This window comes from Hypanus sabinus, chromosome 6, assembly GCF_030144855.1.
Source record: "Hypanus sabinus isolate sHypSab1 chromosome 6, sHypSab1.hap1, whole genome shotgun sequence".
Taxonomy (NCBI): domain Eukaryota; kingdom Metazoa; phylum Chordata; class Chondrichthyes; order Myliobatiformes; family Dasyatidae; genus Hypanus; species Hypanus sabinus.
Genome location: NC_082711.1, coordinates 53,714,635 through 53,734,861, shown reverse-complemented (window position 1 = coordinate 53,734,861; position 20,227 = coordinate 53,714,635). Strand labels below are relative to the sequence as shown.

The following is a 20,227-nucleotide window of genomic DNA, read 5'->3' as shown; positions in this document are numbered from 1 at the left end:
CCATTTGTTTAATATCGAAGGGATTTTGGTCCTGGACCTTTTTATGCAGTCTTTTATAGCAAAGAGATGGCCCATTGGCATGTGTCATTTGGCTGCTTACAGATCTCAGGTGTTGGTTTTATCTCTTAATACTTCTACTTTTATGAGCCAGCCAACAGAGATTGATATTCCCATCTTCTCTGTTATCCTCCTCATCCAGCTGATGAGACATTCCATTGGTATGCGGGTGATATGCCCAAGGTACATTAATTAGCTATATCCTGAATTACACAGGCTGAGGATGCAAAACAGCATTTCCTTGGCAATTCAGTAAGTCCACAAAGCTTAGAAGATGTGAGGAGGGAATTATTTGGGATGATGATAGTAAAGCAAAACTTCTAGAGCATCTTTTCTGTTGCACTGTCTCATATATTTTGCTGCCTATGGACATCATCTATTGGACTATTCCAAAACATCTACAAATAACACCTGGAACCTGGCACATGTAGTAACAGGTACCCCATTTGTGTAAATATAGTATAACTAGTATTATGATACTAGTCATAATATCTTTAAGACAATGCTATTTTAACTAAACTCTTTATGAATAAAGTTAATTATTTGAGCAGAGCTCTTTATAGTATTGCTCTCATTTTTGGACATGTACCATTCCCTTTTTCTCAGAATTCAGCAGCCGGATCCTGAGTGACAGTCAAGCATATCCTGCTCTGTTGGCTGTTATCTTGTTGAAAGATCTTTGTAATTACAGATTCATTATGCTCTGCTGTATCCAGATGCTGTCATTCATATAGTTGTTATAGATAAGTAGGCCAACATTACCAATATAAAAACACAAAATTTCATTTTATGAAAAGAAACAAAGGCATCATAAAAGCATAAATAAACTCCAAGAGATTAGCAAACTGATACCATAATGAGCCATGTTAAACAGCAATATGTTTTATATTCAAATAAGACTAAGTATCTGAGGAGACACAAGACACAGATAATGCAATCTAGAGCAAAAAAAATTGCTGAATGAAGTCAGCAGGTCAAGCAACATTTACAGAGGAAACAGGATTGTTGATGTTCGAGACTGAGACCCTGCATTGGGACTGAGTCTAGAGGGAAGATAGCAAACTCTCTAAGTTTGCTGTACTGACTAGCTTCTCTCCAAAACAATGAATATCACTTTGCTTCCACAGTTGCTGTTCTATTCACAGAGATTTTCCATGAGTTTTTTGTTAACATGAAATATCGTCAAGCACCTTCACTGTGTCTGCCATAACAACCGGGATCTCCACACTTTTAATTCCACCTCATGTTCCCACAATGCCTTGTCTCTCATGGTCTCCACTACTGCTGAGCTGGGGCTGAACACCAGTTAGAGGAATACCTCATAGACCATCTCGGTTGACTTCAACGTGATGGCATCAACTTTGATTCTTTAATGTCAGCTAACTAATCTCCTCTTGTTTTCTTTGTCCCTTTGTCAGACTTCCACCTTCTCTTTCTCTCCTGTACCCTCACTGGAGTATGCAATAAAAGTTTGTTTGCCCGTCACCCATAATCTCATCCCTCTGGCTCCCCACCTTGTTCCCTTTGGTCCTATACCTTTCCCAGACCTCCTGGCTTCACCTATCACATTCCAGCAAGCCTCCTTCTCCTCCCCTCTCCTTTTTATTCTGGCATCTTCCCCCTTCCTTTTCAGTCCTGACAAAGAGTCTCGGCCTGAAAAGTTGACTGCTGAGATGTCCCGGCATTTTGTGTGTGTTGCTTTGGATTTCCAGCATCTGCAGACTTTCTCCCGTTAATTAGGATGTAAATCCTGTTTCTATTTATCTATTTTGAACAAACTGGTTGTAACTTTTCACAAACGCCGCAGTATTAAATGTAACATAGAAGCATAGAATAGTGCAGAGTGGAAACAAACTACTCAGCTGAACTTGTCCATGCTGAGTAGATGAACATTGATGTCAATCTTGCCCCTTCAATATATGGGAGCACAAATAAGCCTGAATTAGTTTTGACACTACCGTAATTTTTCTACCAGGTCCAGGTCCAGCATCTGGGGTGTTGAGAAAATAGCTGTGATTCAATGGCAGAGTAGAATCTATTGGCCAAATAGTCCAATTCTGCTCTCATATTTTTTTCGTTCCTATGATCCCGCTAGATTTTTCATGCAGGCTTCATAGATGTGGGAGCTGGTGGACCCCATTGTGGTACCTGGTGACCACATCTGCAGCAAGTGTTGGCTGCTCAAGGAACTCAGGCTCAAAGGTGATGACCTGGAACCTGAGCATCAAACCCTGTGGCACATCAGGGAGGGGGAGAGTTACCTGGATTCTCTGTTTCAGGAGGCAGTCACACCCATTAGATTAGCTGCCTCAAATTTGGTCTGTGGTCAAGGACAAGAGGGTGTGACTGTGAGAGAGGCGGACAGTGGGATCCAAGAGACCGTGCTGGAGGAGCCTCAGCCCTTGAGCTTGTCAACAGGTCTGAGATTCTTGCTCCCTGCCTGGATGGGAGTGGGGGCTGTAGGAAGGGTGGGCAACCTAACTGTGGCACTGTAGTTCAGGGAGCCATTCAGGAGGGGAGAAAAGAGAAGTGTTGTGGTAATTGGGGGTAGTGGTAGTTCACTCTGTGAAGATGGAGTCTGTCTTTTAGTTTACCCTCCAAGAGAAGGTGTACAATTGCTTTGTTTTATGTTACCTCATGTGTGTCAAACCATGTGGTGATCCCGATATCAACCGTATGAGTTCAGCAGCATTCATGTCATGCACTGGTAGAATTGCTCAGCTAAGTCTTGGCAATCCAGAAACCAGACTCTGAAGGTGGAGTGGAAGTTGTCTGCATGGGGTGCTCATTGCACACCCGCAAAGCAGGCCGATCAATCATGATAATTTATATTAGCATATAGAATCTGTTTCTAAAGGTGCACCAGATAATGTAACACAGGGGTGAGGCAAAATATACTTTCATTTCAGTTACATGCTGCTTCACTATAGTCTATGATATACCAAGCACTAACATTAAAATGTAATTATGCAGCAGTGTAATAAAACTAGTATGATTGCCAGTGAGCTGAATGTTAATGTAAGTTTCCAGCAATCTGAGTTAACTCTTTTAACCCTGTTGAAGCAATACAGCACCCAAATAAGGAATTAAAATACAATGTAATGGGAGTATACTAGAGGAGTTTATTGTCCATTTACCCCTCCCAGCACTTATCTCCCTTCCCTGCAAGTGGCCTAAGAGCTACACCTGCCTGTTCCGCTCCTCCCTCCCCTCCATTCAGGGCCCCAAAACAGTCCTTCCAGGTGAGGCAACACTTCACCTGTGAATCTGCTTGGGTCCACTATTGTGTCGGGTGCTCCTGATGCAGCCTCCTCTATATTGGTGAGTCCCGTTGTAAATTGGGGGAGCTGCTTTGTTGAGCACTTCCACTCCATCCTCCGAAAGCGAAACATCCTGGTGGCCAAACATTTTAATTTTAATTCTGAGTCCCATTCCTGTTCACACATGTAAGTCCATGTCCTTTTCTTAGGCCAGATGAAGCCACCCTCAGGGTGTAACACCTTATATTCCATTTGAGAAGCCTACAACCTGATGGCATGAACATTGATATCTCCGTCCTCTTAAAAAAATTCTTTGCCCTCCCCTCTTCTATTTCCCACTCTGGTCTCTTAATTCTTTTCACCTGCATATCATCTCCTCCTTCCTTTTCTCCTATGGTCCACTCTTCTCTCATATCAAATTCCTTCCTCTAGAGACCTTTACCTTCACTACCAACCTGGCTTCACCTATCACCTTCTAGCTATCCTCCTTCCCCTCCCCCCACCTTTTTATTCTGGAAGCTTTGCCCCCTTTCTTTCCAGTCCTGAAGAAGGGTTTCAGCCTGAAATGTTCATTCATTTCCATAGATGTGCCTGACCTGCTGAGTTCTTCCTGCATTTTGTGTGTGTTTCACTAAGACTTTATTGTGTGAAGCAAACTAATAAAACAATGTGTCATGGGTGCATTCACAGCTTCACAGCATTCTCCATTTCTACTTTGTTACAGTCAGTAGAAGTGATATACCAACTCATTTTAGCTGTCTTTACACATTTTTTAAAAATACAAAGAAAAATCATTGTTTTGAAAGTTATGACTACTAGATCCATAAAATACGAAACTCAGGTTGGCAGGCAATACAAGTTTTCATGTGACTGTGTCACTGAAACAGGATTATATTGAGGTTGGTTGGATGATTAGCCTCTTCTCCAATTCAAAAGTATGCGGTGCTCCATATACAAACAACACCGATACATTGAATAACATGAAAATAATAACAATAGTTTCAAGATTATATTTTAAAAGGCTGTCTTAATTTTACCCTCAATAGCAGGTTTATTCCTCTCAATGTTATTGAAATAAATGGCATGGTCCATTTTGTGTTGAAATCCTTCTACTAACATATTTCCCTTTTTATTAGGTCTGGCTGCTGTAGCACGACATGTGAGGACAGCGAGTTATCACTCTACACTCTCCCAGAAATGACATCAGATCCAATTATTATTTTTAAAGCATTTTGCTTTTCTTTGTGTCTGCTCTGAACTGAACTGAAATCTGAAATTACAGGCATATTGCTCATGGCTTGAGAACTAAAGTGCCATCATTCAGTGATGATTATGATTATTTCCTTCACTCTAATGACAATAAATCATATAATTAGTGATTTCATATTTAAAATGCACACATTATTTAAAACTCCTGTAGCCCTCAGGTTCGGCCAACATACGTTTGTTTAGGGGAGGACAGCCTCTGGCCCAGCCAAACTGAGAAACCTTGTTTGTGTGGATTCTGTGTGATGTGTTGCCTGGTTACAAATCTGAACCACAAAATAGCAGACAGTACACCATATGCTATTTATTGATTGAACTTTATAAATCTTAATCTGACTATCGGGTTAGTAAAGAAAATAAAAAGAAAAAGTGCCCATTTTACTGAAACAGAATAATGTGCAAGTTGGAGCTCACGGATATGTCCGTTCATTCCCCATCGACCTCCGAGCATCACTGATCTTCAGACCATTGCTCCCGGTCTGCTTCGTCCACCAGTCTACCGACTCTTCCCATTCACGTCCTCTCTCTTCATCTCTCACCGACAAAAGACCATGAAATCCCTGCTCCCAGACCCACAAGAGAAACAACACTCCTCTCACTGGATAGCACACATTCCAAAGCCCCCATTATCTCTAGTCATAACCCAAACATAGCTGCTACAGAGAAACCATTACCTTAGCGGTGAAACATTACAGAGAGCCCATTACATTAGCAGTGAAACCTCACAGTGTGTTACACTCTCTGCCCACCAAATTTAATCATGTCTTCATTATGTTGAGATAATTCGCCAAACCTTCCTGCAAAACACAAAGTCTAATCCAGTGAAAAAAAGTGGTGACACAGCTCCCCAAAAAGGCAGGGGTCACATTCTACTCCCCTGGTGCTATATAGGCCAGCCTATCCAGTGGTCTCCTAATTCTCTGCGACCTCCACACCCCCTCACCTAACGCTTCAGGTTCAGACACTACTGGGGATACTTCGGGTCTCCCTGGCGAAGCCTCCCCCGACCAATCACTCACGCCCACCTGCAACTCGGACCCCTCTGTCCACAGATAGACCCCCCCCACCCCCACTTCACCTGTCTCAATAGGAGAAGGGCTGGAAGTCTCTTCCTCAATCAGTGGGGAGTTAGCAAAAGCCAGCATATACCACACATCCAGGCCCTCATCCTCTGAATCAGTAACCTTCTCAGGGGTGAGGGCCATCATAACCTCTCCTGCTGTGGGCCCTGCAGTCACCCCACATTTCTGCAGAGTCATCTTACTAGGTGTAGGCTCCAAGTCGGGCTCCTGCTCTGCCTGCACCTCTTGTCCTGGGGACAGCAGGTGGTTCCGATGAAGAATCTTGACAGGCCCACTCCCATCCTCTGGTTTCACCTGGAAAACTGGTAGGTTTGGCACTTGACTCACCACCACATAGGGCATAGCTGTCCAGCAGTCCACCAACTTATGTTTCCCAGGTAGCCCCAAACTCCTTTTGAGGACCCGGTCCCCTCATTGAGTTGGGAGAACCTCACCTTTTGTTCATAGTTCCTCTTATTTCCTGGATTCTACTTGTCAGCCGTGACCCCAGCTAATTCATAAGCCTTTTTCAGCTCCCTTCACATATCAGACACATACTTCAGATAAGTCTTCAGTGGTTAAGACACCTTCGTCAGTCCCAAAACAAAGGTTAATGGGCAACCTTGCCTCATGCCCAAATATCAGATAATATGGCGAGTACCCAGTAGCTTCATATCGAGTACGGTTGTAGCAGTGAACCAGATGTCCAATATGTTGACTCCACCCGCTCTTCTTGATGATCTCCAGGGTCCTGAGCATGTCTAGCAAGGTCTGATTAAACCTCTCGGGCTGGGAATCACCCATGGATCATAACTCATGACTGAGTCTACTCTTGAAATCCTGTCCCTGATCACTATGTATCTACCTGGGAAGGTCAAAGTAAACAAAGTACTTCTCCTGTAACGTTTTGTCCACCATAGACTCCCTCTGGTCCTTGGTAGGAAAAGCCTTCACATATCTAGTATTGGCCATGTTGCTGGAGTCGGGTTCTATGGACAGGAAATCCATACACACCAGGTCCAAGGGCCCCGCACTCTGCGAGTGGAACAAAGGAGCTGCCTGCGTAGGCAGTGTCTTCCGCCATATGCGGCGAATGCATGACTTGCAGTATTCTTCGACCTCCAAATTCACCTGGGGCCAGTAAAACCAGACTCTGAGCAATCCATAGATATTTTCCACCCCCAAATGTCCAGAATCATCATGAAGTAACTTCAATGCAATCCTCTGATACTTGCCCGGCAGAACCAGCTGGCAACGCCAGGGTCGGTCTGGGGGTGATGTGACCCCATGTAAGATCCTGTTCCGCAACTCCAACCAAGACCACTCTTTCAGTAATGAAAGCACCGACACTTGTTCCGTCTTCTCCACCTGAGCCATGTCTCCCTTTTCGATCGCTGACCAAATGGTACCAATGTCTGGATCATCTCGCTGAGCAGCAGCCACTTCCCCAGAACTCAATTCCAGCAGCTGATTTGTCCTCAGAGCAGTCAGGTTATAATAAACTTGGGAGATGGCATCATCAGAAGCCCCCAGTTGATCCACCACTTGATCCTGCCCCTCCTTTTCTTCTGCCTTCACGGTGATAGCAAATTGACATATGGCCTTCACCCCCAGGGCAGGAACGTTCTCCCACTGTTCATCCCTGACCAGTCCCTCATGTACCCAACAGGACAAAGCATCAGCATCAATGTTCTGGCCTTCCAGTCAGTACTTCAGGCTGAAATCATAGGCAGGTAATGCTGCCAACCACCGATGGCCTGTGGCATCCAGTTTCGCCGAGGTCAGCATATAAGTTAGGGGGTTGTTGTCTCTCCTCTCCTCAAACTTGGCCCCGTAGAGGTAGTCTCTCAGCTTATCCACCACCGCCCATTTCGACGCCAGAAACTCCAACTTGTGCATGGGTTAGTTTTTCTCAGAGGGCGACAGATTCCGGCTGACAAACGCAACGGGTCTCAACCCGGTGCCCTGATCCTGATACAGGATGCCCCCCCCCCCCCCCAAGCCCTTTCAGTTGGCATCTGTGTGCAGTACATACGGCAATCGGGGGTCCACAAAAGCCAGCACCAGTGCCTGGGGCAGCTGCACCTTCAGCGACTGAACGGCCCTTTCACATTTTGCATCCCACTCCGGTCCAAAGAGCTCCGACAGGCTAAGGTACTCTCCACCCTTCTGTCCTTCTCCCCGCTCCCTTTCTTCCCCAAGGGAGGGTAACCACACTGAAGCTGATTCAATGGGTGACTCACTTTTGCATAGCCCTTCACAAACCTCGGATAGTAACCACAGAAGCCGAGAAACATGTGCAGAGCTCTCACAGTCTGGGGTCTTGGCCAAGTGGTCACCACCTCTATCTTATCCAGATCAGTAGTTACAGACGTTTTGCAGAACTGGCACTTGTCCAGGGAAAGTTTTAACCCTTCAGCGTTCATGTAGCCCAGCACCTTCAGTAGCCTCACTCCTCAGAAACAATAGAACCCTGTCTTTGAAGTCACCACCCCCAGCTATGGTAAGCTCAACTTGTGACTCGGCCCACTCTGCTACATTCTCCTCCTCCCTGACAGTATGGACAGGCCATTGCCCCGCCTCACCTGTGGCACCAATAGAAGTGGGCACTTCCACTGCTGTTACGTCAGCGCTAGTCTGAACTAAAACAAGGTCTGAGCCTGCCATTTTATCAAATCTCCATGCTACAACCACAACTTTGCCAACAGCTTTAACCCTACTCAAAAATAAAATTAACAATTCATCTGGGGTACGAATATCCACCCCACTCAACACACACGCATTAGTTACCAGTAGCCCCACGGAGGCACACCACCGCCCCACCCCGGCAGCATCCGTACCAGCACAGACTTAAACACACAACCCTCAATGCTCAGGGCAATCACACAACATCCAACGGAACCATTCCCAGACAAGCCCCCACAATTGTAAACCTCAGGTACGGCTAGCATGTGTTTATCTGGGGGAGGACAGCCTCTGGCCCAGATAAACTGAGAAACCTTGTTTGTGTGGATGCTGCATGATGTGTTGCCTGGTTACAAATCTGAACTGCAAAATATCAGACAGTACACCACATGCTATTTAACAATTGAACTTTATAAATCTTAATCTGACTATAGGGTTAGTAAAGAAAATAAAAAGAAAAAGGGCCCATTTAATGGAACAGTCTAAAGTGCATGTTGAAGCTCACGGAATCCACCATTCATTGCTCATCAGCCTCCTTTGAACTTCACTGACCGTTGGACCATTGCTCCATGTCCACTCTGCCCACCAGTCTACCAACTCTTTCCATTCATGTCTTCTCTCTTCATCTCTTGCCAACAACAGACCGTGAAATCCCTGCTCAAAGACCCACAAGAAAGGACAACATGCCTCTCTTCGTATAGCACACATTCCAAAGCCCCCGTTATCTCTAATCATAGCCCAAACATTGCTTCTACAGAGAAACCACTACATTAGCAGTGAAACCTCACAGTGCATTACACTCCATTTTCAAATACATCTGTAAAATTATTGCTGTTGAGCAAACTCTCACATCCAAGCTGCAAGGACTGTTTATCACATATAGGACTATATGACAATGGTAAAGTGAGCAAAAGGGAATACTTTATATCCTGCTGTGGGCCATTAACAGTGGAGCAGCAGACTCCATCCTGAATTCTTCTGAACAGTGCAAAAATTCTCAACCACCACCCCACTCACAATGAGTTAATTGTTGAACCTGATAACTAATGACTATGGTGTAATTGCCATCTTTACCTCCATTGGTGGTTAGAAGTTGGCCAGTTTGGCAGGATCAGCTCGCTTTTCAATGTAAAGATGAAGAGTGGAAGGGTGTTGTTCTAGCTGGAGGTCCACAACCAGTACTGATCCAGACAGATCAGTGTTGGGCTTTTCTCGTTTGTGATGATAGTGTAGAGGGCTGTCAAAGTGCACAGCAAAAAGAAGGTCTGAAGTGAGCTTTTACTTTCCTTTTATAATATTAATAAAAAGTATTCACCCATCCTGCCACAATAAAGACTAATCTGAATTTTCTTTCTTTCAGCTGCAATGCATTGCTTCAATGGCTCTTTGTTCTGTGCGAGCAGTGGAGAGTGTATCCCACTAATACAGCGATGTGATGGTAATGTTGACTGCAGAGATTTCAAATCAGATGAATCTAGTTGCTCGGGTGAGAAAGTAAATTTATTAAATTATCTAATTATAAACTTGTTCCTTTTTGATAAATATTAAATTTGATTATTCTCTCACTGATTACTGAGAATAGTGATTTTCAAACTGGTGCACTAACTCATGGTGGGAGGCTAATGTAGAACATGAAACGGTATAAGGCCTCTGTTAAAATCTCCCTCTTCACTTTGAATGTACAGTATGTCCTCTACACTTGATATTTCCACCCGAGAGAGAGATTCTGACTGTCTTATCTACCTCTCTCATAAATTTGTAATCTTCCATTCAACACTCACAAGAAAACAACCTAATTTATCCAACCTCTTCTTATAGCTCATACCCTCTAATCCAGGCAGCACCTTGGTACACCTCTTCTCCTTCTTTTCCAAAACCTCGGCATCCTTATGACGATATCAAAAAAGCTCCTGATACTGCAAATCAGAAATTTAAAAAGTGCTGTGGAAAGAAAAATAGAGTTAGCTTGTCAAGTTCTCAGACCTTTCATTTGAAGTGTTAACTTCGTTTCACTTGCCACTGATGCTGTCTGTCTTGCTGCATGTTTCCAGATCTTCCATTTATTGTACTAAGATCGTAGAGTGCCTGTGGGACCATAAGACAAAGGAGAGGAATTTGGCCATTCCACCCATCGAGACTGCTCTGCCATTCCATCATGGCTGATTCAGGATCCCTCTCAACCCCACACGCCTGCCTTCTCGCCACATCCTTTGATGCCCTATCCGATCAGGAAATGATCAACTTCTGCCTTAAATTTACCCATGGACTTGATCTCCACTGCAGTCTGTGGCAGAGCATTCCACAGATTTACTACTCTCTGACTAAAAAAATTCCCCCTTACCTGTTCTAAAGGGTCGCCCCTCAATTTTGAAACTGTGCCCTCTACTTCTGGATACCCCCACCATAGGAAACATCCTCTTCACATCCACCTTACCTAGAGCTATCAATATTTGGTAGGTTTCAATGAGATTCCCCCACATTCTTCTAAATTCCAGTGAGTACACACCAAAATCTGCCAAATGCTCCTCATACATTAACTGACTTCATTCTGGAATCATCCTGATGAACCTCCTCTGGCCTCTCTCCAATGACAACACATCCTTTTGGAGATATAGGGCCCAAAACTGTTGACACTACTCCAAGTGTAGCCTGACTCATGTCTTATAAAGTCTCGGCATTATTTCTTTGTTTTATATTCTATTCCTCTTGAAATAAATGCCAACATTGCATTTTCCTTCTTTACCACAGACTCAACCTGTAAATTAACCTTGTTGGAGTCTTGCATGAAGATTCCCAACTCCCTCTGCAACTCTGATATTTGAACCCTCTCCTCATTTAGGTAATACTCTGCACTACTGTTCCTTTTACCAAAATGCACTACCATACATTTCCAGCACTGTATTCCATTTGCCACTTTTTGGCCATTCTTTCAATTTGTTTAAGTCCTGCTGCAATCACATTGCTTTCTCATCACTATCTACCTCTCCACTTAACTTTGTATCATCTGCAAACTTTGTCACAAAGCCATCAATCCCATTATCTCAATCATTGACAATGTGAAAAGCAGCAGTCCCAATACTGACCCCTGAGGACCACCACTTGTCACCAGCAGCCAACCAGAAAAGGCCCCTTTTATTCCCACTCGCTGCCTCCTGCCTGTCAGCCATTCTGCTAACTATGCCAGTATCTCTCCCATAACGCTATAGGATTTTATTTTGGTGAGCAGTTCCATGTGTGGCACCTTATCAAACACTGTCTAAAGATCCAAGTAAATTATGTCCATTGATTCTCCTTTGTCCACCCAGCTTGTTACTTCCTCGAAATACTCTAACAGATTTATCAGGCAAGATTTCTCTTCACAGAAACCATGCTGAATTTGACTTATTTTATTATTAGTTTCCAGGTACCTTAATGCCTCATCCTTAATAATAGACTCCATCACTGAGGTTAGGCTAACTGGCCTATAATTTCCTTTCTTTTGCCTTCCTCCCTTCTTAAAAGGTGAAGTGACATTTGTAATCTTCCAATCCTCTGGGACCATGCCAGAGTTAAGTGATTCTTGAAAGATCATGACCATTGCATCCGTTATCTCTTCAGTAACCTCTCTCAGGATTCTGGGATGTAGTCAACTGACCTAGGTGACTTATCCACATTATCTCCTTTGAGTTTGCCTAGCACTTTTTCTTTTACAGTAGCAATGGCATTCACTCCTGCTCCATGACACTCACAGACCTCTAGCACACTGCTAGGGTCTGCGAACATTGATGCAAAGTACCCATTAAGTTCATCTGCCATTTCTTTGACCCCATTACTACCTCACCAGTATCATTTTCCAGTGGTCCAATATCAACTCTCACCTCCCTTTTACTCTTTATATAACCGAAAAAAAATTTGATATCCTGCTTTATATTATTGACTAGTTTGTCCTCCTATTTAATATTTTCCCTTCTTATGGCTTTTTGAGTTACCTTTTGTTGGATTTTAAAAGCTTCCTAATCTTCTAACTTCCCACTCACTTTTGCTACTTTATGTGCCCTTTCCTTGGCTTTTATGCAATCCCTAACTTCCTTTTCATCCATGGTTGCCTACCCCTGCCATCTGAGAACTTCTTCCTCTGTGGGACATATCTATCCTGTGCCTTGTGAGCTATTGCCAGAAATTCACCCATCTCTGCTTGGCTGTCACCCCTGCCAGCATCCTCCTCCGATCCACCTGGGCAAGCTCCTCTCTCATACCTTTGTAATTCCCTTTATTCCATTGTCATATCTGAGTTATGCTTCTCCCTCTCAAATTGCAACATGAATATATTATGATCACTGCCTCCTAAGAAGTTCTTTTATGCTAAACTCCCTAATAAGATCAGGGTTATTACACAACACCCAATCTCAGATAGCCTTTCCCTGAGTAAGCTTAAGCACAAGCTCCTCTAAAAAGCCATCTCATAGGCATTCAACAAATGCTCTCCCTTGCGATCTGACACCAACCTGATTTTCCCAACCCCTTGCATATTGAAACCCCCCTTTACAATTGTGTTATTGTCCTTGTTACATGCCTTTTGCCACTCCCTTTGTAATTTTAAACCCACATCTTGGCTAATATTTGGAGGCATATATATGGTTCCCATAATGGTTTTCTTACCCTTGCAGTTTCTTAACTCCACCCACAAAGATTCAAAATTCTCTAACCCTCTGACCAGAAAAAAATTATTCCATTCACACCACTGCCTATGCCTTCCTGCCTGTCCTTTCGATGCAAAGTATATCCTTTGATATTATACTCCTAACAATGACCTCCTTTTAGCCATGACTCAGTGATGCCCACAACATCATACCAACCAATCTCTAATTGTGCTATGAATTCATTCTCCTTATTCTGATTGTTATGTGCATCTAAATACTGCACCTTCAGTCTTACATTCTTTGCCGTTATAAATTTTGCCTCCATGGTACAGTTTAACTCTTTGCACTGACTGCATTTGTACCCAATCATCGGCTTGTCCTTCCATACATTCATGTTACACTCATTGTCTACTTGTAAACCTGTTGGCTCATCCTCAGATCTATCATCCTGGTTCCCATCCCCCTGCCACATTAGTTTAAGCCACTTTCAGTCGCTCTAGCAAATCTGCCCGAAAGATACATACCAGAAGAAATACCAATTATCCAGAAATCTGAATCTGCTTGATTAATATTGTGATAACTTAGTTAGTATGTTCAAATAAAAATACATATACTGCACTGACTTGGGTCTCCTTGGAACAGCCTTAGGTCCTTAAAAGCAATGGTATGGGAACATCAACGGTTTCTAAAGGGACATGAAGAATATTTTACAGTATTTGAACATGGAGCTTGCATTCAAAAAGAGAACAGTTTCTCAACCTTTTTGCCCTGGAGGAAACCACGAAATAATTTTCAGGTCTCAGGGAACCCATGTAGGTTAGCGTGATCAGTAAGTTGTAGATATAATAATCCAAAACTAATTGTCAGTGCTCTTTTGAGTAGAGAATGAATTTTTAGCCAACTTCTCTTGTAAAAAATAGGTAGTTAACTTCAGTTTACATTTCTTGAAATTAATCTCTTCCTTTTCCTTTCATAAATTTTAAAAACTCATAAGGAAAACATGATAAATTTCTGTTAAATAACTAGCTTAAGCCAAAAAGGGCTATGATTTTTCTCAAGGTAGGCTCGGTAGATTTAACTTAAGTAAAGATTGTAATTGATTTTAATTAATGCTATTTACAACATGAAAATTTATTCATAATGTTGAATACCAAAGTTACTAAAAAACCACAAGCCAAAGCAATATGAATAAAAATATAGCCTAATAAGATGCAATGCTATAAAATATAAGAAAGAATGGCATAATAAATAACTAAATGAGAGAACCGCAAGAAAATACAAAAACTTCGCAATACAATTCACTTCTAACCTACACAATCCACCTTTTGCAATGTTTACAACAACAGAAAAATGGTGGGCCAGCAGCCAAGTTTCAGCCTGTTAAAATTACTACTTTACTTCTTTAGTATGAAAATTTCTCTCCAATTTTCCATTACACCAGTAGTTTGTTAGCTCCCATAAGTCATTCGGCGGTGCATAAGAAGAAGTTGTGGGGAGGTAATTTGGGAGGTAGAAGCTGACATCACAGCCCAACTTGGGCAAGTCCATACACCACCAGGAAAATGCACTTCATGCTCCTTATCAGCCTACTGTCCTCCGTACCGTGCAATACCGTGCTCACCAGTTATTAACGGCCTCCACTATTTCACGTCAAAAACTGAGAATGGACGCAACCAAGTAAACGTTCCTACTGCGCACTACCATACTGTGCTGAGAGACCTCTAATGAGGCAGCTCAGTCACTGCCCACCACTGTGAGTGCTAACATCATGCGGCAGATGAAGTTCAAAAGACGATGCTTATTTTTTTAAATCACAACCTCTCGCAGAACCCTAGCAACCTCTTGTGGAACCCCAGTTGAGAAACCCTGTTCTAGAGATAAGTTTATTAATGGAACTGACAGTTCTTTCTCTTGTTACAGAATGTCCAAATGCTTATTGTAGAAATGGGGGAACATGTATCATTGTTAACAGAATTGCACTGTGCAAGTAAGTGTTTGTATAGTCATTGCAAGATACTGCAAATGCCTAATAAGAAATATAAAAATTCATCCTTCATCTCCCTGGGTCATTTATGCAAATTGTCAGACTCAAGTAAATTGCAGAATTCTGTGAAACCATCTGTTCTTCTCATTACAAATCCAAATGTTTGTGGTTTGTATTCTTGTGTTGCTATAATGTTACAGATGTCACTTCAGAAAGAGGTCACTTTGACAAATTTGCAAGCAGGTTTCATTGAGTTATGCCAACAACTCCGCTCAATTTTTTCCTCGTTCTTTAGCTTTGGCTAAGATTTTTTTTTGCTATTTGGTGGAAAGACTCACATTGCTTTAGTGAGATCTTTGTGATTTTTCAATGTAATCCACTCAATAATTGTACTTTAAGCTGCAGAAATTCTGATGCATCCTCGGAAGCCAGAATTAATTCCAACACTGCAAACTCAACTCTCATTATATACATAAATTGGATAGATGGCCTGAGTTTCTTAACATACTCATGGAGGACAAGCAAGTAGAGAGCAATTCCTACCACCAGCCCTACTCTCATGCACACACACACTCAGACACACAAAGGAGAGGATCAGCACAGGGTTCACTGGCAAGAGCTGACAATACGGTAGAAGAAGGTTTACTGGCCAAGCTGGAGATTGTTCATCTTTCCAACAACACTGCATAACAATTTCTTCATCCCCTCTCTCACTATTCTCAACAATTCCCTCATATGAAATAAAAAGAGGAAATATTGCAACTACGCAGTCAGCATTGGTGGAGAGAGAAATAGAGCTAGCATTTGAGGTCAATCACTTTAACAATTTCCTCCCAATAATTTAGGTTGGCAATGACCCACTATTCTTGATCATGTCTTGACTTCAAGCCACATTGATACTAATGGAAACCTCCTCAAACATCTCTTCACATACACAGCAAGCACCTGCTCCCTTTTCTAGTATCACTTTTTATTGATGCCATTGAGTTCAAGATTTTCCAAGCCTCCTTCATGTCAATCTCACATCACATCTGCAATTCATCTCTTTGGTTCATGTTTAAACTGAGACAGTGAAGAGGTCTGTGACCTGGTGAAACCCAACTACATGTGTGGGTACAGGTTTTTTTAAATAAATGCCACTTGATTGTACTATCAATGAGACCATCCTTTTTTTGCTGATAATTGGAAGTAGTCTGATAAGCCAGAAGTTAGTGAAATGTGATTTGCCTTGTTTTTAATGAATGGAATATATTCGAGCAATTTTGCACATGGTCAGGAAGATGCCATTGTTGAACTGTATTGTAGCAGCTTTGAGGATTACAAAGAATGAATCATTAAATATCCTGCATAATGCTGACAGTAATGGCATAATGCCTTGTTAAATCCTGACCTGCTGCATCTTTTAAATTTCCAGCATGCGCTATGTTTCTTTTATCTCATAGTTCTAAAACAGCTTTTCAGCTGTTGTTTTCATTCATCCCCCTCAGTGTCTATCTCCTCAAGACAGATCTGATATGATAACAAGTGTTCACTACTCTGTCTCAGCCAGCACCAACACTATTTGAGTCAATCAATCGCTCTTGCATTCCTTTTGTATTCACCCCGACCCCACTCAACTTTAAAAATGTTGAATTTCTGACTTTTCCTTGTCCAAATGAATGAGCATCAACCTCCAATATTAACTCTGTTCCCCTCTCCACAGAAGGTGCCTGACTTACTGAGCATATGAACAGACCACTTATTGTTTTCATTGCATATTTCCAGCATTGGAGCTTTTGTCTATCCAGAATCCATTGCCTTAAAAGGATGAAATAAAGTCACTGGGTTTTAAAGAGGGAGCTAGGTGGGCACTTGAGGAAATATGATTTGAAGACAATGAGAAATGAGTACTTAGTAACAGTTTCACAATGGCATAGCAGTTGAAGCAACGCTATGACAGCTTTGGGAGTTGGTGTTCAGAGTCCAACCCCAGCTTTATCTGTAGTCCATCCTCTCTGGAATGCAAGGGCTGTGTCCAGGTGCTCCCATTTCCTCCCACAGTCCAAAGACCTCCCGATTGGTGATTGTAAGTTGTTTCACGATTAGGCTAAGGTTAAAATGGGGGTTGCTGGGTGACACAGCTCGGCAGACTGGAAGGACTTATTGCATCCTGTATTTCTAAATAGATAAATAAATATAAATTTTAAAACTTACAAGATCCTCTTCTGTGCAGCTAGAAAATTTCCAAAGAAATGAATGGCACTGAGATCTAAAAGCAGGTCTAATGTGGTGTAGGCTTCAAAAGCAGATTTTCCAGTTGATCTCATGTGGTGCTCAATAGCAGAATAGACTGACAGAATGACCAATAGAAATTTGCTAACACGAGGAAATCTGCAGATGCTGGAAATTCAAGCAACACACACAAAATTCTGGTGGAACACAGCAGGCCAGGCAGCATCTATAGGGAGAAGCGCTGTCGACGTTTCAGCTCAAAGTGTCGACAGTGCTTCTTCCTATAGATGCTGCCTGGCCTGCTGTGTTCCACCAGCATTTTGTGTGTGTTGGTTAAATAGAAATTTGCTTTCCCTTTTTGCATGCTTTTTCACCAAATTCATAAAGTTGCTACCATTTCTAGAATAAATGTTTCACAGGGACTGCTGCTAACTTAAATTTGAAATCAAGCCTCACCAAAGATAACCTAAACTCTAGTACAGCAAGCAGAGCGGTTACCTCAAAACTCGTAATGACTCGGGTTCAACCCTGTCTGTGTGAAGTTAGCACATTCTCCATGTAGCTATGTTGGTTTCCTTTGGGGACACCAGCTTCCCCTAGATCCCAGAGAGAGGTGAGTTGGTAGGCTAATTGGCCTTTGTAAATGACCCTAATGTGTAAGTATGTGTTAGAATCTTGGGGGAGGTAATGGAGATCGTTTTTTCAAAAGTGAGATTAGAGCCAGAGTGATTTTTGGTGGGAGTTCAGTGGTTGGTACAGACTTGGTGAACCAAAAATCTGCTTCTCTGCTAAATACTCTGTGACTGAGGCTCCATAAAGAATATCAAAGAAAAAGTCCAATCTAATCATTGACTGGGACATGACACAGCATTTGCAGCCGGGTAAGCTTAAAGTAGTTTCATGGGAGAATGATAGACAGTGTAAAAGAGAAAAAAAATGAAATTGGATGATGAAGACTGAGAGAGGAAGAATGAAAGAGTGCCAGATAAGTAAAAACACCATTATAGAAAAACTAAGACTCAATTTTTTTTCTCTTTGAAAAACAACACAGAGTTCTAAAAGTAGGAACCATTTATCTTATGACACATTAAATTATTGTTGTCAAATTTATTTTCAAACCTATCACCAAGGGAATGTGGATATATGGCCCCTTGAAGTTTTTAAATTCCGTCAGACCTGATTTCCCTGGCATTTTCCTGCAATATCAACAATACTTTTATAAAAGAGTCTGGAGAGATTAGTATACAGCATTAATATTCATTCAGTGATGACAATTTTCCCTTTAAAATTTAAAGATCTTGGCTTATAACACAAGCTGTGTTGGATTTCCTCCAGTGTATTGTTTTTGTCCATTTATCTTCTGAATTCTAGGTGAATAATACAAATTATTGTTTTACTAACTTTTAAACCATAACTCCTTGTTGAATTTCCCATGTTTTAAATTATAATACCTTGTTGGTTCATGCTAGCTGCAATACCTAAAAAGTGGGGCATTAAAGTGGTCAGTGTTCCATAATATGAATATTTTGGATTAGCCTTTATTTTTACTCATAACATACAAACATACGAACATGGAAAATAACGAGCAGTAGTCAGCCTCTTGGTCCCTCATTCTGTGCCAGTGCTCAAAAGTTCATGGCTGATCTGACTGTGATTCCTTTCTTCCCTTATTAACCAAGAACCTATCTACTTCTGCCTTAAAAAAATATTCATCGACTCAACTTCAAAGTTCCAAAGACTTGCAGCTCTTGGAGAAAGAAAAGGAACCCGTATCTGTCTTAAGTGGGCAAACCCTTAATTCCAGTGTCTTCTCATTTCAGATTCTCCCACAAGAGGAAGCATCCTCTCCAAATCCACTCTACCAAGACTTCTTGGGATTTTATATATAGTTCAATCAAGTTACCTCTTATTCAGTTTCAGTTTCAGTAGATAGAAGCATACCCTGTCCAACCTTCCTTCAGAACTTGCCCATTTCAAGTAGTTACTAAATCTTTTTTGAAATGCATCCTGAGTGTTTCCATTCTTACTTAATTAAGAAGACCAATGTACACACCAGTAGCCGCCTCACCAATTTTCAAAAGCACTGGTGCAACCCCTCTGCCCTTGTATTCAATACCACACTCCAGCTCCCATGAAGATGTTTAGTGCCAGTAGGTAGACCATGTGCTCTGGAAGCTCTGCCAATTGTACCCATGCTAGGAATTGTGTAGCAGTAGATTCTTCAAAGGGATGCCTCAGAAGTATGATAGACATATAATTTTATATCAGAAGGACACTAAGTTAACAAATTTCATGACATTTGATAATAAAATCTGATTCTGACTCCGATGCATTTTCTCCCTGCACAGGACTTGGCACACCCTCTATCACCCCTTTGCTCTGCCTCTCTCTTAAGAATTTTCCATCTGGGCTTGATTGGAATTGGGCTCATACTCCACTGCCAATGTGATGCTAATTCTTTATTCAGCTACTTACTAATAATACAAATATAATGAAGTTTAAAATAATTGCTCCTTGGTGTTATGAAAATTGGTCCTAAATTATATATTTGATCCAATATGTATACAGCACAACATGGGCTGAATTGCTGATCAAAGGAGTACTGTCCCATAAATTGTGAGATAAAGTTTGACATTCTTTTGCCTCCAGCTTCATTGAGGTGGTGTGCCTCATCAATAAGCAACTCAAGAGCTTATGAGATGCAGCAAAACCTGGGGCTGCACAGTTCGGGTTGTCCCCTCACTTCATCCTCCGTCACTTCCTGACTTGGCTATGTCAAGTTTAGTTGGTGTTAAGGGCTGTGCACTTCTTGTATCAGGGTTGCACTGTATGTTATGGCTCACAAAGATCTCCACGAGATGCAGTTTCAGTGAACCCAACAGCCAATCTTGTTTATTTAAATTACCTTCCCTCTCTAAAAGCACTCTCTTGGTCACAAGCTGAAAATGGATGCCTTTACAATTTTATCTCCAAGCAAAGTCTGTAAATTAAATTGAAACATATTTTACGCTATGACCAAGTAATCAACTTTGGTGGCGTTCTTCTCTCCAGCTCATCGGTAGCGTTTGTGTTTGTGTCTGCAGC

General features: G+C 42.0%; 1 protein-coding gene across 3 annotated transcripts in view; it reads left to right on the top strand.

The window, feature by feature from the left end:
- The window catches only part of malrd1 (MAM and LDL receptor class A domain containing 1), a 430,000-nt gene that overhangs the window by 383,895 nt on the left and 25,878 nt on the right, over nucleotides 1-20,227 (top strand). For all 3 annotated transcript variants that reach the window (XM_059972137.1, XM_059972136.1, XM_059972138.1), the window contains 2 exons: nucleotides 9,690-9,815; nucleotides 14,869-14,935. In XM_059972137.1, coding sequence (XP_059828120.1) covers nucleotides 9,690-9,815; nucleotides 14,869-14,935 — 193 coding nt within the window. The remainder of the gene's footprint in view (nucleotides 1-9,689; nucleotides 9,816-14,868; nucleotides 14,936-20,227) is intronic.